Here is a 16447-nt window from a genome sequence, read left to right as displayed (position 1 = left end):
GCCTGTTCAAGGCGGAAATGTTATTCTGCCCTGCCATTGTATAAAAATTTTCAGACACAAATTGGTAGGACAGAGTTGTTCCACCGCTAATCCATCTGCATAGGTAGTAATAGAGCTGAATCCACGTCTGTGTAAATAGGAGAGCCAGCGCGGCGGGACTACACACACACACACATACACACACCAATACTGTTGTGTTACATGTCACGCCTCTTTTACTTCCCAAATTCCAGAAAGCCGTCTAAAATCACACACTGGGGCAGCACAATGCCTTACGGCAGTATTACGGACTATCTATGCAAAAGTGGCTAAAGTCAGCGATGAAGAAGAATGCTTGCAAATATTAAAACACAACTTTGCAAATGTTTTATGGAGGAAGGAAACCCATTCAACATTTTTAGACCCCCATGGATATACACAATGTGTGTTGGAGAGAAACTGGATGTAAACATGACTTTGCAGGGTGCCTGTAAACAATAAGTCAATCAACATAGCTCTTTTTTAAGTTTCAGGCCTGAACAGGAAATCTGAATGTAAACATGGTCTAACTATTCAATAAATGAAGAAAATAATCATCAGATTTATCAATAATAAAATAAATAGGTTGCAGCCCTTGTTTGGACCGAAGTTAAATAAATCACGAAAAACGCCTAAGGAACACTACATAATGACTTAATAAACGTAACATTGAAGGCAGTCACTCCGCTGCAGAGACTTTAATATGAGACTTAAATTGCTAAACGTCTGTTGCCACTTGTGTTACGCAGCCTGGATGTAGCAGCCGCCAATGTTTGTTGACTGATGAGAGACGATGTTGACAGGGAACTCTGTTTGGTTTGGCAGGAGAGCACACTGGCTGCCATTCCACAGATGAAACCATGAGAGGGCTGATCATTTTGAGAGTATTTTGAAAGGGCTTCCAGCTTCTGCAGTTTTGACTTCTCCTGTGCGAACAAACCAGCCAGCTCTTAGATTGTTACAAGAGTAGTACTGTCTGTGTAGCCAAAGCCTGATACAGCTTACTCTCTGTGTCCTTCATTGTTGTCACAAAACACAACAAATAAAATAAATGGTCCACACTGTTGACATGTTCTTCATTTGATTCAATCCCACATACATTGACCTGACCTGGAAACGGCCCACAATTATACTCATTATTCCTGTTTAAAGTAACATATGCTAAAAACTTCATGTTTTGGGTGTGTGAACTGTTAATATATAATTAGACACGGTGGCCCGACATTATCTGACGTTTCTGCTTTGCTTATTTTATGTATTGCTTTGTCTTTATAAACTAAATACACCCAACCGCACCAATTGCTGTTGTTGTTGTTGTTGTTGTGTTCTGAAAACAAGTGGCCATTTTCTTTAGTCTGTGGCCCAACAGGTAAAAATGATGGTAATGAGAAGTGAAACAAACATGCATTTGAGACGAGAAGAGAAGAGATGTTTACACTCTAAACCAACAATTGAAACAACCCGTCCCTGATTGCCAAGCGCTGTTAAAGTGTATGTACGTGCAGAGGGGGTGGCATGCCGCTTGAAAATGTGTTTTTTTACTTTGTTTCAGCAGTTTAGAGTGGTTTGTTTATCTTTGTAACCATAGTAACAAAGTACCAGTGTATGTTGGGAAACAGGAAGAAAAACTGCCATGCAGTAATCACGAGGGGGAAAGCTTCTCCTCTCTAAGCGTAGCTCCTCTGGAGCCATTTTGATGTTACCGAGCAATCACCCGCCGTTAGCATACCACTGACTGCCATTCATTATGACGTCACTTCTACAGCAAATAACTTTACATTCAAAGCGTTTAAAGACTCTATTTGTCCTTTGTTTATTTTTAAAGAAACACGACAATGTACAAAGTCTCCATTACCTTGTAGTTTACGTTATGGCTCCGTAGCAGATGTTTTTGTAAAAATAGGCTAACAATTGTGTCATAACCACGTAACTTACTGTCACACATATAGTACAGAGTAAGCTTGCAGACAGTTTGGACTTACATTAGCTGTTTAGATTAATTACTATTGTTAACTAGCATTAGTTAGCAACTAGTTACTAGTTAGCAATAATTAGCCTGAGCCTATGTTATCTCCTGACGTACAGTATACCTACACTCGCCATCTTTACTGACTGGGAATGATTGAGATTTCTCTTGGCACAGTTACCAGAAGACTTACAACTTTCAGACAGGTTGCTCACGTCACATGTACGTCATCAAGCTCAGTTGGAGACTTTGCAGTAACGCTTAGCCATCACCTGAAAAGCGCTTCTAATATCCTTCACTGGTTTCCGTCCAGAGCAACGGGGTCTGTTGGTCCATTTCTTTAACTGTCTATGGGTTATCCGCTACAGGCATGAGTGAGCTCTACCGGTCGTCTCTTTCTGAGTGGATCTCTTTTCCTTTTCCCCTTTTGCTGAGGCAACGTCGGTGAGCATTTCTCATCGTGTAACATTAGGTTATTGCTCATTGTTAATTTTGTAAGATTATTGAGACGGCTAAGAAGCTAATTTGTTTGTGCTAGGCTAAGTTAGCTTTATGTTTCTTGCTACCGCTACTTAATTGTGTTTATCATATAGGCTACACTGCTTTGTGAGCTAAGTGGTGCTATTTACACTGATATTGTGCATTTGGGTTCAATTTATAATATAGACTTCTCATTGTATTGTAGTTTCACAAACTTCCCAGTAAACTTCATGGAAATTAAGCAGCTGTGTCCTCGAGTTTCTTGGGAAAAATTGCATGACATTATTTTTAATTTGTTCTATTGAGAGATGATCTATTTGTTTTTAGTTTAATAACTTAAAGGGCAATTCCAGCGCAAAATGAACCTAGGTGTACCAAGTCAGCCATTCTCTAGGGATCTGTTTTTCATGCTAATTGAATGTGACCAGTTTTAGCACAAATCTACGGCACATGGAGTGAACAGTATTTTCTTTATAAACTATCTTTTTAATAAAATGTCTGTACCTTACAAATTTCTTAATGCTTTGGTTTACATGTAGGGACCCTCATTATGCTACTATGGAAGTGTGGTGCTATTTTGAGCCTTGTCAGTGTTAGAGAAATAGCGATTTCTCTTTACTTTTTCATGCCTCTACGACCAGCGTTATAAGCTAATTAGGGGTTTGCGTTAAAACTGGTCACATGCGATTAGCATGAAAACATATCCCAGAGAACGGTCGACTCTGTACCCGTGTGTTATTAACCCCTAGGTTTATTTTGCGCTGGAATTGTCTTTTAATAAGGTCAGCCTTGTCCAACAACTTTCATGAAGCTGTTTGCAACTTTGTTTTAAGTTAACAGTATTTTAAAAAGGTGACATGAATCATGAACTTCACAAATCCTGAGTATTTTAGACACGTCAGACTTCTGACAACACAAACAGGGCTTGGCCCCTGCAAACCTCAACTAGAACACTGTGATCATGCTGAGGCTCTCCTATAAATCATTTGAGTTTGGGAGGAGGTTAACAGCACGTCTTTAAAGTGAGAGACATCGTTAAAGAGAATTGGCTTAATGATATGTCTGAGACTGTACATTCAAGTCATAAGCTCTGTATTTGTTGCCCACTCATTTTAGCTTTCATATAATATCCATCAGCTCGAGTGGGTGAAACATCCTACGCTGGGCCGGGGGAGCACACAGACAGAGGCGAGTTGATGCCTGTAAGTTAACTGTCAGTCACTGCAGAATGAAAGAGTGGAGACGAATGGAAAACAATGAATGAGAGAAAGAGGTTGAAAACAAACGTGGGGATGGGTGGCAGGCAGCCAGTTTACAACGTGTCTATGATGGGATAACTGCTTTCCAGAACTCTAAACATTAGGATTTGATTCCTCTTTTTAAGACACAGTAAAGCAGGACACCTTGCACAGGAAGAGAAGCTATTAGTAAAAGCCCCCGTACATATCCCTGACAGACATTCACCCTTACAGTCTCCTACAGGAACAGTCAACCTATCTAATCTCGAGATCAGAGTGTAGCGGTAGATCTGGAAGGAGGACAGACCCTCCTCTGTTTGCTCTGAAGTGGAGCCTCACTGCATGCACACATGCACTGACTCATCCACTGTTTTTACAACACCCACACAAACCCAAACTCCTGAATGTGTACTCCAACTTGGAAACACACACAAACAGCTACAATTACCCTTCTAAACATTTGCTCTCTCATCTCAACACGTGTTTATGAAGTTAAACACACACACAAGGTAACTCTTACCTTGAAAAGCAGCAACGTTGCGCGAGATGAGGAACTTCAGGCTTGAGCTGGACGTCTGGACGAGGTTCTGGATGTCTCTCCGGGCCGCCACCTGGTACCTCTCCTCCATCTTCTTAGTGCAGCAGGTCAGGTTCTTGGATATGCACACCTGAAGGTCTGAACCTAAGAGTCATTGAGAATAAGTGTAATTATCTTTTAAAAAATTGCAGTCAAGGGGCTAGGATTAAAATAGTTTTGCAATCTGGTACTTTATTTCCTAATCCACTTAGTTATAAATGACATATGTTTTTGCTGACAAGAAAAAATATGAACGTGTGATATTCTTGAAAAATACAAATAAAATTATATAAAGTAACATCAACATAGTCACATATAACTGATGAAACACTTGGTATATGGGTTAAAAATATGTTTAACTGTACAGCAAACAGAATATTATTTTTTCAGAACAGTTACATGGTGTAAAAACAACCTGTATTTATTTTTCAGAGAAAGGTATGTTTACCTCTGTGACTTGAATGTAATGCTGTTACAGTAGTTGGATTTGCATGCAGTCTATTGGGTGCCCCACTTTCCTTTACACATTCCACAGACATGCCAGTCAGGTGGATTAGACACCTTAAACCACCCGAAGGCGAGTATGAGTAAGTGAGTGCGTCTAACCATCTTTTGTATTATCTGTATGATACAACTGTCCAAAGTGACAAGCAGCTTCGTTTAGCTGCATTCTACCGCAAGAGAACAAGACTATGAGTCAAAAGCCATGCAATCTATTCAATGGGGATATTCCCCTCAGAACCACAAAGGTCAACCTGTGGCGCTAGAGGAAAAGTCAGGGGATCATGATCATCGTCAATCTGGGGACCATGAATGTTTGACCAATCCATGTTGACATATTTCAATTAAAAGACCAAGAAACTGAGATTGCCATCCTAGAGACACACACAGTTTCACAAATAAACTAAGAACAAAGTGCATAAAAAAAAAGGAAAATCTTATGTGGTCAACAAACTAATCATGTCTGTGTGAAACATTTGCAGTTGATTCTGTTTATATAAATAATTTAAAAACCATACTGGTAGTACATATGCCTTAAACAAAGTCTGTAAAGTAGCACAACCAAAAGGTTATGTATTTCTAACAAGTTTAAATATGCTTTAGTGGACCGAGAAACCCAAAACAGCCAGATCCTGAGAGGAGATGTGAGTCAAAGCGTTATCGCATAAGCGCTTTCCACTACGGACAAATGTAAACAATCTGCACACATAAGGGACAATCAAAACATCTTAAAAGAGACCCAAAACTCTGCAAAAGCCTCTCTGACATGCCTAGGCACAGAGTGTGCCGAGCTGTTGTCAGAGCTGTTGCTATCAGCTCCCTGCGAGGTTCAAGAAGAGGGAGCAGAGCGGGCGATGGCACACGTGGAGGAATTTAAACTCTCCCAGATAAGACATCTTGAAAGAGCCCCAGGTCTTGCTTCTTTCTCTTTTTTTTTAATCTAAATGCTTCCCGGAACTATTTTGAAAAAAAGAGCAGCTTATTTTGGCCTAGGTGCTAGACTTCTCACTTGCTGTGTTCTGACCTAAACTAAAAGCTAAAACATGGAAACAGCTCTCTCTAAGACTCCTGGAATTTATTTTTCACAAGCCCCCATGCCCAATTATTGTTATCTTCTAAAAATATAAAAAATAAATAAAAACATGCTGTAGGATTGACTACACATCTAGCCATTTGCCATTACAGAATAGGATGTATTTCAATTCATTTATCTGAATCTATCAAGAAAACGATTTACATCTTTCCAATGTCGAGATGCATTTGGACTTAGAGGACGTGTGTGAGGCTGCCGGAAACGTCAACAGAGGTGCAGCTATAACCAGTAGCATGTGTTTTTACAGGGTTAGTAGAGATCAGGAGCTTATCATCACTACTACAGAGGTACCCACTGCACACACAATTGATCTGAGAGAAAGTGCTACTTAGTTAAAAAACAGCACAGAGATTTAGATTCACACAGGCTCATTTTAAGGGTAGGAGTGGTGATGGTATTTATAAGGGTTATTTAGAGGTGTAGGGGGCATTTCAGGGTTTTCTGTCAGTGCAATCAGTTTCATCACAGCATCACAGGAAAGGAGTGGTGAAGTTTGAAGGGAGCAGTTTGTGGCAGGATGGTAGTCAACACCATTAAAAGATTTACTTTTCCAAGAGAGAGCAGCATGCAAGCAAGCCATCCTGTCAATGACAGCCCACATGAAATATCCACACCCCATAATTCTCCCCTAAATGTTGTAGAGAAGTATCATGTGGAATTACTTTATTGGTGGTGTTCAGAAAAGTTAAGTGAAGCCCAGTTTACCTAACTTTACACAAAATAATTCCTGTTTATCCGGGCAAGCCACTTATCTGCTTTAGACAGCCAAAAGGAGCATAGTGGGGTTTCTTTGTTGGCCAGGACCAACAAGTAATCTCAGCAGCTTTAGTTCCTAGTTTCATATTTTATATTAGCCCACATAATACAGTGTACGTAAACGATAAGAGATATCTTTTACAGGCAGTTTTGTTGTGCAAAATAGTAGGAAAATCTATCTCCAAACATTTTCCTATAACTATTGTAACTAAGCATTCAGAGTATTTGAAATATTGCTGCTGAACGCTGCTGAACATAAACTAGAGTAGTCCTAAATGTATGTCTAAAGAATTTAAAAGAACTCATGTGAGTGTTATTCTGGCAGTATTTTATGACACATACACAGTATTTCTTCTAAATATCTTAAAATTGATACATATAAAGATGCACTTAAACCGCCTGAGGCTCTCCTGGTCCACTGTCTATCTTATAGTACATCGCTGCGCCTCTAAAATGTGTTTTAAAAATGTGTGTTTTGTAAAAAATAAAAAAAATAAAAAGGAAGAAGAAGAATACAAAAGTACTTCAAGCGTAGAGTACTTCAAGAAGCCAGAAAATGACAGGTTAAACGCTGAAGTGAGTGAGCTCCTCAGGAAGGTAGCTTAATATGGTCTTGAATAACTTCCCAGGGATATTTCTTTCAATCAGTGGTTGGCAATGGCATGTTGACGCTTTGGTTGCTATGAAGATGTATATCAAGAAAATGCGCAAATTATCGAAATAAATAATTATAATAATGATTTGCATTAGTGGCTGGTTTATGGGAATGTAAGTGCAGGGGGAAACAAAAACAAGTATGCAGACAATATACACACACACACACACAGCTGCTCAAACTTAACTCCAACATACCTGGTCTGGGGCTTAACGGCAATAATTGATTTGGTCCAATTTGTCTGAGTTGGAAAACTTTCCGCACTTCGTCGCATCTGTTTGGGTTTCCAAACCCTAATCCAGAGCAACACGCCATGAAGAAAACGTAGTTCGTCCACAGCACACCCATTTTAATAAAATCCACACAAAAAAGAAGCGTGTTTGTAGCCTAAGTTAAGGTTTCTTCTAAACCTTTGGTGCGCTCAGGTGAGTCCCGTCCACATCTCAGGTTTCAGGGTTATGCGTCGACCATGTGGCGTTTGTGTTTGCGTCGATGAAACGCTCCAGTTAATCATTTCAGTCCAGACATGCGAAGAGAAAGTTGCAGCGGTGTGACGAGTCTGTTTGAAAGCGGCATGTTGTCCAAGTTCGCTGGACCGACGGCAGAGGCGGTACCGTAACGTTACCTGCACCCAGCGGCCGGGAGACAGCTGAGCTGCGGCCGGACAGCGCCATCTAGTGGACCCGCCCCAACTCTCATTTTAGACTTAATGGTTTATTTTTTAATGCCAATTTAATATGAATTAGCTACTTAACCTATAGAGATGAAGTCGAGCGTAAAAAACAACTCACTTCTGTTTGTTCACATGTTTCATTTAATTTATATCTTCCATGTTAGTATTGTGATTCCTAAGGGATTTATTCATGAACTGGTTCACAAAAGGCTTAAATGATTAAGCAATTTTAATGTCCTTTATTCAAAACGCAGTTGGACAAGTAAAACTATTTAGAACTTTAATGACACCTGACTGACTCATTTAGTTTTGTTTTTTTGTTAACATCACAACTGCAAGCCTCTTAGGGCACATCAATGTCAATTTGCGTTAAATTAGAAACGAAGTTTATGAATTTAAGTGTTGCTGGTACTAAAGAATGTGAATTTAATGTTTCCCCTCAGTAAAACAATTTTAAAAAATGTACACAACTCTTGCTTTAAAAAGTAAGTAAAACTATAAATAATTCGGTTAGTTTTTATACATTTCTATTAATACTTGTGAGGTCCACCCCCAGCCACCAAAAAAAATGCATGAAGGCCAAACTCAACCAAAATACAGACTGAGTACTTTATGTGCTTTCATGGTCATTCATATTTTAGGACTATATTTCCACAGGACAGTTGAAGACATGAAAAGGGGAGGTCGGAACCAAACCTCCTTCCGCATGCGCCTGCTCCACCAACTAAGCTAACCCTGCCACAAACTTTGTTTGGACTTTCAGTATGTTAAATGGATGCCCGACTACTCCAGTCATTCTCTCCTTAGTTGAACCAGTACTGCTATTGAATGTGGATGACTACTGGATCAAACTGCAGTCACTCAAGGCTGCGATCTTAAATGTCTGTCTGGTGCTCACTGCAGTACAGTTGCATAATAAAACATTCAGAGAAAGTAAAAAGTGTAAACAATTTATATATCAAGCAACATTACAATTAACCAATAAAAAATTATTAAATATGCCATCAATTATCATTTGCATTTGAGGCAGACCAAAACATTACAGGACAAGTAGTTTTCTGATAAACACTAGGTCAGGATCAAGGTCAGCTCCATCTCCTCGCTCCTATACAGGCCGGGACAAGTGCAATACCTCCAGGTACACAGCATTGCTACTGATCCCCACCTGCACAGGAAGGGACATCTCTACGTATCCAAATCATCATACACATCCAAGTACGTGCAAATACCCACCATGCAATAAAAAAACATCTTGATGGAAAGTAATCACATTTGGCAGAACATAGTTCATTAACCTAGTCAGTTTTGCATGGATTTGCACAGCAAATATCAGTTAAAGCTGAATGCAAACCAGCAAAACTGACCAAGTGATGATTAACAGATCTTTCATAATTATACACATCTGAGCTTCAGAAAGATGCAGTTAGTTAGAAGTACTTCAAGTGCTCACATTGCAGTAGATGAGAAAAACACTACCTGCACTATAAGCACTTTAGTACTGCTGAAACTAAAACACTCAATATGAAATACTCCTGTATTTTTAATTAGTGTTACATGTGTACTATGCAAACAGATTGTGTTTGATGTGACACCCCCAAAACCAAAAATCTAAACAGGTGGAGAGCAAGCAGGCCACCATCAGTTTTGCATAGATTTGCACAACTCATCTATTCTTGTAGTGCAACTATGCAAAACTAGCAGAGAACTGCAAGATATTTAAGGGCCAATTAGAAATTAAAAATGGTCTGGTGGCGCATATCACAGCCCCTTATGCCAGAAGGAGCACTTAGGGCAGTAGGTGCTAGTCTATTTCACTATCTGCACTAGATGCACCTTAGCACAAAGACAGTACTTCAAAATGACATTTAACATCAAAAGAACGTGGACATCAGTGTCAGGGTATTGCTGTAAGTGCCTCCACTGCAGTAGATATTACATAGAACTACCTGCACTGTAAGCACTTTGACAATACACGGACTGATTACAGCATCGCTGTCCTCCAGCACCAAGGGAACGATGGTCACACTGCTTCAGGTATCAATTTTCTGTGGGGTCCTGCACTTTATGTTGGAGCTGAAAATAAAAAAGACAATCAATTAGGTCAATAAATACGACTTTTAGGCATTGCAACAAGTTACTTTCGCAAATTGACATGTGCGCATGTATGACCAATTTCTTGCAATTCAAATCATATCTAAAAACGTTTCCCTCCATTATAAATGTTAATCTCTATTACTGGTTAGTCGATTAAAACACGAGTAACATAGTTGTGATACAAGATGTTATGATTTATCGCAGCAGCACGAGGTCACTGAAAACATGAATGAGAAGCACAGCCTGCGGCCCGCGTTCCCTGCGACACAGGAGCGCGTGCGCAGGGAACGGTGTTGTTCACCCCTCCCCCATAGTCTTTAACATGGCGCCTCGAAGTGCGCCAACCTTAGTATAAACGAGTTTAAACAAATCAAGCTAAACTCCAACGTTGTATTTCACGAATTTTTGCCACTGTGTGTTTATTTAAAGAAAACAGTGGCTTGCCGTTTCGGACCTCATAGAAAACACGACTACCGTCCATGTAGGAACAGATGCTAGCAACAAGCAGCAGCTGTGCGCTGGTTGGGCAGGTAGCGGAGCTAGCTGCAAGCTGGTGTTAGCTTGGTGAAAACATGGCAAACCGTGGTAATAATACAGTTAGTTACGACGCTATATCCAATGATACCACTTGGAGATGGCACAGGAGCAGTTTGGGAATTTCCAGTAAACTGTTGGCTTGTTTTCCAATGTGGTTTACAGTCTAATAAAATTTAGACTTTGACGACACTGATTAATAACGTTAGCCTTTAGCCAACAACAAACGAGCACACGTTCGAAAATGCACGTATCTGTCCCGGTGGATTGGCTGCATTTATATACCATCTTTATCTTAACGTTATACCAGCCTTAATAATATGTTCGTGCTTACACAACAAAACAGTTATGTTGAGTGTACACCGCTAGGCTAGGCTAAGCTAAAACGCGCGGCCTAAAAGTGCCCCATGTGCTGCTGCTTTGTTCTGGGGGCACTTTAACTCACACACCACTGCACTCGAGACTGATCAACAAATTAACCACATTTACAAACTTACTTTTCAAATATCTCACTAGCGTGTTTATAATAACTCGGATGTTGTTATCAGGAGACCGGATTTGTTTCCCACGAGTTGCTAAAGCGCCGCGAAGAAAGCTACGGACAGCTTTTCAAATCTCCCTCATGATTCCCTCAATGGTGGAGCAGAGGGGGCTGCCATGCGCCTCACGTTACACTGTTTTCATCGCCAGCATGTCATTTATGTTTTAATGTTGGAATATACCCACCAGCATGATATTCAGACACATTAAAACACATCTTTAGAGATTTCATTCTCAAAACTGAGACAAAAACAGAACCCAAAACCCGACTTCCTTGCCTATAAACATGCGCTCCGTAGACACTCACCAGCCGAAATCCACCATCTTCGCTCACTTGCTTGGGCTGCCGTGTAGTCTCTCGCCGACAAAAGAGAGAAATAAATACGTAACTATTCCGAAAACTTTTCTACCGGCGGACAAAAGCGAAACATAAAGTGAAATCCGAACCGACCGTGAGTCAATATATAGCGTAGATACGCTGGATAAAATGATTGCGGGGTTAGGAAAGTGGCGCGAAGGCGACCAGTTGGTAACCATGTGGGTGAATGAAGGGCGGCTCCCACTGAACGTAAATATCTAGCTACAACCCCCAACTCTCCCTATTAGCATACATAAACTACGGTACTTCCGACCAGATCTTCAACCAAACAGCATCCACCTCTCCGAAGGAAGGAGATGGATACAGACAGTGTCCACTGCGAGTTTCAACATCCTTAAGTATAAAAATAAATATGCACGCGTTTCGGAAATCAGCCTGCTTAGTCATACAGTTTTATATAGGCTACATTAAAGTTTTTAATTATGAAAATATATAATAATAAACCTTGTTTTTTTTTATTATAATCAAAATAAGCATTAAAAGTAATATGTACGTTATTTACCACATTTTATTCTCATGGTGCTATTAAGTTTGTTTAATAAAAAATAAAACAACTAATAACCTGTTGCTGATCCACAATGCATTAAAATCAGCCCACAGTGTGTTGTTTTCACATGCATCGAGCTGTAGCTCATTTCAATTTGGTACAGTTTTTGTCGATCCCCATAAAAAGAAATGTATGTTTTTTTTGTATTCTCATTCTGAAATCAAACAAGTTTAGCAATGTTTTGAATTGTTTTTAGGCCACCTTTGAAGATACAATGACAAACCAATTGATTAGTTATAGGCTATTCTTGTATATATCTTGAGTTTGCTCTAGAAGACATGAAGTAGCCTATGTGTACTTCTTAAACAAATATAAGTCAAAATACATGTTAGAAAGTAATGAGTTATTCATTATAAACTCAGAGTATGTGGGTTGTGATCAGTAACTTGTCAGTTGTTCACAACCTACCAACAAATTCAGGTCTATCAAAAGTGTTTTCCCCCCGGGGATAATTAGCATTTTATTTTCTATCTAAATGATCAAACATTATTTAGTTCATCAAATAAAAATAGCAGTGATGTTAGATAACAGTTGATTTTCTAGCTTTAAAAAGGTTTTCCGTTAGGCCTATTCCCTAATTTGAAATTGATTGATACTGAGAAAACAATGACTTTTGGGTCGGAATGATCTATTTTAGGCTAACCTTACGTTTACTTGAGGAATACTTCAACAGAAATTACCAAAAAACAAAACAAAAGTAAGCTCCAAAAAGCTGATTCAAAGCAACATTTCTAACTGAAATAGTGATGATAATAATCATAATAATAATAATAGTAATAATCTAAAGTTTTTAAATTAATTTAAACAATTGTTTTTAGTTAGTAAAACACTTAACATTAGTCTGTTAGTGATATTTTCGCATTTTGCCTTCAGACACAAGGCATAAAACAGCAGTACTTCTCGTACAGTAACCCAAACTATTTAAAACACCATTAAAACTTATCAGGATTATAAAAAGTTTACAATTATGGCTGCCTTTTGGGGATTTTCTTCCACTGAAATTAACCAAAATATTTGTAACATTTCATGCCCACAGCAAGCTCACAATATGCCTTGTCTTTCTTTCTTCTGAGATTTAAAACAAAACAGCTGCATGTTGTGGAGACATTACAACCAAAAGGCAAAAGCCATCAAACCACAACAGAAGAAGTCGAGTACTAAAACAAACTCAGGGCTCTCAGACAGGATGTAGAGCCCAGACTCACTTTTATCTGCATGTGTTTGAAAGTTAAACCTCTAAGAGCACTTTAACAATAGATTAATGTGAATATTTTAAATGAAAGAATTGTTAAAACACTTCAAAGTGTGTAAAAAGCACGCAATCTACCTGTATGCTATCTGCAAATGTAATGAAAATCTTTTATATATATATATATATATATATATATATATATATATATATACATATATATATATACAAAGGATTTTCATTACGTTATATACATATATATAACGTATATATATATATATATATATATACATACATGATAATATTCTATAATGTAATACGAGCCTCCAATATATGTTTCAGATGTTTGCTGCATTCTGCAAAATTTACTTTTTTATAAAATAAATAAGCTCCCAAAGTTCTGTTTTCTAGTATGTTTATAATGAGGATGACCAGGATTTTGGGTTTACACTTTGATTAAAAAAGTACAGTTATTCATTATGGTAAATATAATAATAATAATATAATTAGTGTTCCCATTTTACACTACTTTAAAGCTCTACTTCACTACGTTTCAGAGGGAAGATTTTACAATAAAAAATAAGCTCATAAAAGAATTACAAAATCATTTCCCTTGTCATGTTTCAGATGCTATGAGTTTTTAGTAGTTTCACCAAAGAGACATTTCCCATCTTAACTTCATGGTTTCATTTAAACAATTGTTTGCTCAAACAGGTTAAGTTATCCAATATTCATTTTTTTACACTTTTGTATTGGTACTTTTTAGTAAGGTAAAGGTTTTGAGTACTTCTTCCACCACTGTAACCCACGGGTGTCCCCTGCATGTGCAGTGCCAGGCAGGGGCTTGGGGGTGATGTTTGGGATAACCATAGCACATCTGAGAAATTTTGCACTGGCCACATTGTTTTGGTAACTTAGCATTAACAAAGCATATGGCGTCCACAGCTGGAGACTCTATCTAACTGCAACGTTTTGGGACCGATTGGCAAGCTTGCTGCTAAGAGTAAATTACATGTAACAGCTTATTTATGTAGCTCTCAATACTGTATTGTGTCGACCTAAACAAGCTCCTTCCCGAATCTATTTTGCAGATCCACCGTCTCTGCAAGCTTACAGCGCTGCCCAGCTGTTTTTCCTTCTATCCTGGTAATGTGAGGCTAAGTTGTTCGTAATTGGCGTCATGAGTGTGTGATTTTAGAATCTGGGGCTGAAATGTGCACAAACCTGTCTGTTGCTTTTGTGCAAGCCCTGTCCGTATAATTGTGTGAAATTTTATATTCAGAGGTGTGTTCACATAAGACAGATTTTGCACCTTACATCTGAATCCCTTGAGCTGAATTTCTCGCCTTTTGTTTAACACAGAATTATATTGTAACTGTCGCTGAGGGGGTACTGCAAATGTGTCCGTGTTGGGGGTGTCACAGTAGAAATGAAACAGTGGTAACTAGCCCCATAGCACCAGCAAATCTCTGGAGCCACCACTGCCCCCCTGCAGCTTTCACAACAAGTGACACAAATCTTTCCAATGGTATGTAAATACAGTTATGTAAATGATAAAAAAATCCTTCCAAATTGATCACCACCTATCCCCCCCATTAAAGCCAACCATTGTGTTGTTTAGAGTATAACGGTGGTTTAATAAAAAGCAATCAGGGTTTATTTACGTCTCAATACAAAGCATTGGAATAACAACAACCCATTGTCATCAGTGGTGTGTTGTTTTGAGAAGCTTCCCTAATGTGAGTTGCTCAAAGCCAAATGTGCTGAAACCTTCCAGTCTTTTAAAGAGCGTACACTCTGCTGCTGTGTTATTTTTTTTGTATCATGTGTTGAATTTTGTGAATTATCACAAACATACTGTTCGATTGTGACACAGCATGGTAGCTGGCCAGCAGAGGGAACTAGCAAACTAAATACAGTAAAGATTGCTTTTCAACTGTAAGAGGAAGCCCTGACCACAACTTCCCCATCCCTGGAGTTTCTGTTGTTTAAAAAAAAGTCAGCTTTAACCATCCAATTGAGTTTCAGAGAGGAGACGGAAGTGTTCCCAGCTGCTGATCGATGACATTATCCATTATTTACGTAACCTTGAAATCGTTCTTTTCTGCACGCTGATGTTAATACCACCTGGTTGTCCTCAGATAGGCATGGTATGAGTCCACTTTAACAATGTTGGATTTGAGCTTCAATGCTCAGACCTCCCACTTACCAATAAACATAAACCTTTTTACCCTGATACCAGAATATCTGATCTTCTCCCACATCTCCGGGCACACAGTGGGAGCGGGAGCGCTCAGTCATGACCCCCAACCCCCCACGTAAAGCCAGTGGTGGGGCTAGTTCCTCTGCATATTAAATTAGATAATACTTCATTCATCCCACAGTGGGGACATTTCCTTATTACAGCAGCAAAGGTTTCCTACAGTAAAAGCAAAACAAACAAACAAGTAAACACACAAACAACAAGCAAACAACAGACAATGAGGAGAAGGTACTGAATGAATGTGAAGTGGTATTAAATAAAAGGTATTGTAAAGTGCGGTTGCCATAGTACAAAAAACAATATTGTAATGTAAGGAAGTAAGTGACGTTAAACTTAAATTGAATATGTAATTAAATAATATAGCAAAATTAAGTAACCACAATATAAATGATATTGAACTGTGACCATAAATAATATTGAAAAAGTAAGTACTTCTAATGGAAAAATATAAAAACAGATAATGATATACAGAGAGTGTGTGGAGTAAATGAAAAACAGGAACAGAAACTACAACAGTATAATGTAGTGCAGGTGTTGTGGAGTTCCATAGCGGCCGGGATGAAGGACCTGCGGTACCTCTCCTTCTTAGACCATGGGTGTATCAGTCTGCTGCTGAAGGAGCTGCTCAGGGACCCCATAGTGTCATGTAGGGGGTGAGAGGTGTTGTCCCCGATGGATGTGAGCTTAGCTAACATCCTTCTTTCCCCCACTTTCTCTATGGGGTCCAGAGGACAGTCCAGGACAGAGCTCGCTGTCCAGATCAGTCCATTGAGTCGGCTCCTGTTCCTGTCCGAGCTGCCCCCCCCCCCTCCAGCAGATCACAGCATAAAGGATGGCAGATGGAAGTGAGGTGGGGGGTGGGTGGATGCATGGATGATGTAGACTTCAAGTCGTCCCATGGGGTCAGATAAAAGCTTACAGCTCTCCTTATTAGTCTAAAGCTC

General features: G+C 39.1%; 1 protein-coding gene and 1 long non-coding RNA gene across 2 annotated transcripts in view; both read right to left on the bottom strand.

Annotated features, from left to right (window-relative positions):
- Positions 1-7632, bottom strand: part of gpc5a (glypican 5a) — a 125106-nt gene extending 117474 nt beyond the window's left edge. The window contains exons 1-2 of the mRNA XM_034882123.1: positions 7482-7632; positions 4223-4384 (exon numbers count right to left, since the gene is read on the bottom strand). Coding sequence (XP_034738014.1) covers positions 4223-4384; positions 7482-7632 — 313 coding nt within the window. The remainder of the gene's footprint in view (positions 1-4222; positions 4385-7481) is intronic.
- Positions 7633-8726: 1094 nt separating this feature from the next.
- Positions 8727-11710, bottom strand: LOC117949405. Its single transcript, XR_004657685.1, has 3 exons — positions 11433-11710; positions 9904-10030; positions 8727-9122 (listed from the first exon to the last, which is right to left on the bottom strand). It is a non-coding gene; the product is annotated as an uncharacterized LOC117949405 (long non-coding RNA).
- Positions 11711-16447: the final 4737 nt, after the last annotated feature.

The sequence above is a fragment of the Etheostoma cragini genome, chromosome 1 (assembly GCF_013103735.1).
Source record: "Etheostoma cragini isolate CJK2018 chromosome 1, CSU_Ecrag_1.0, whole genome shotgun sequence".
In the NCBI taxonomy this organism is placed as follows: domain Eukaryota; kingdom Metazoa; phylum Chordata; class Actinopteri; order Perciformes; family Percidae; genus Etheostoma; species Etheostoma cragini.
The sequence above is the reverse complement of the archived record's forward strand: the minus strand, read 5'-3'. Positions and strand labels throughout refer to the sequence as shown.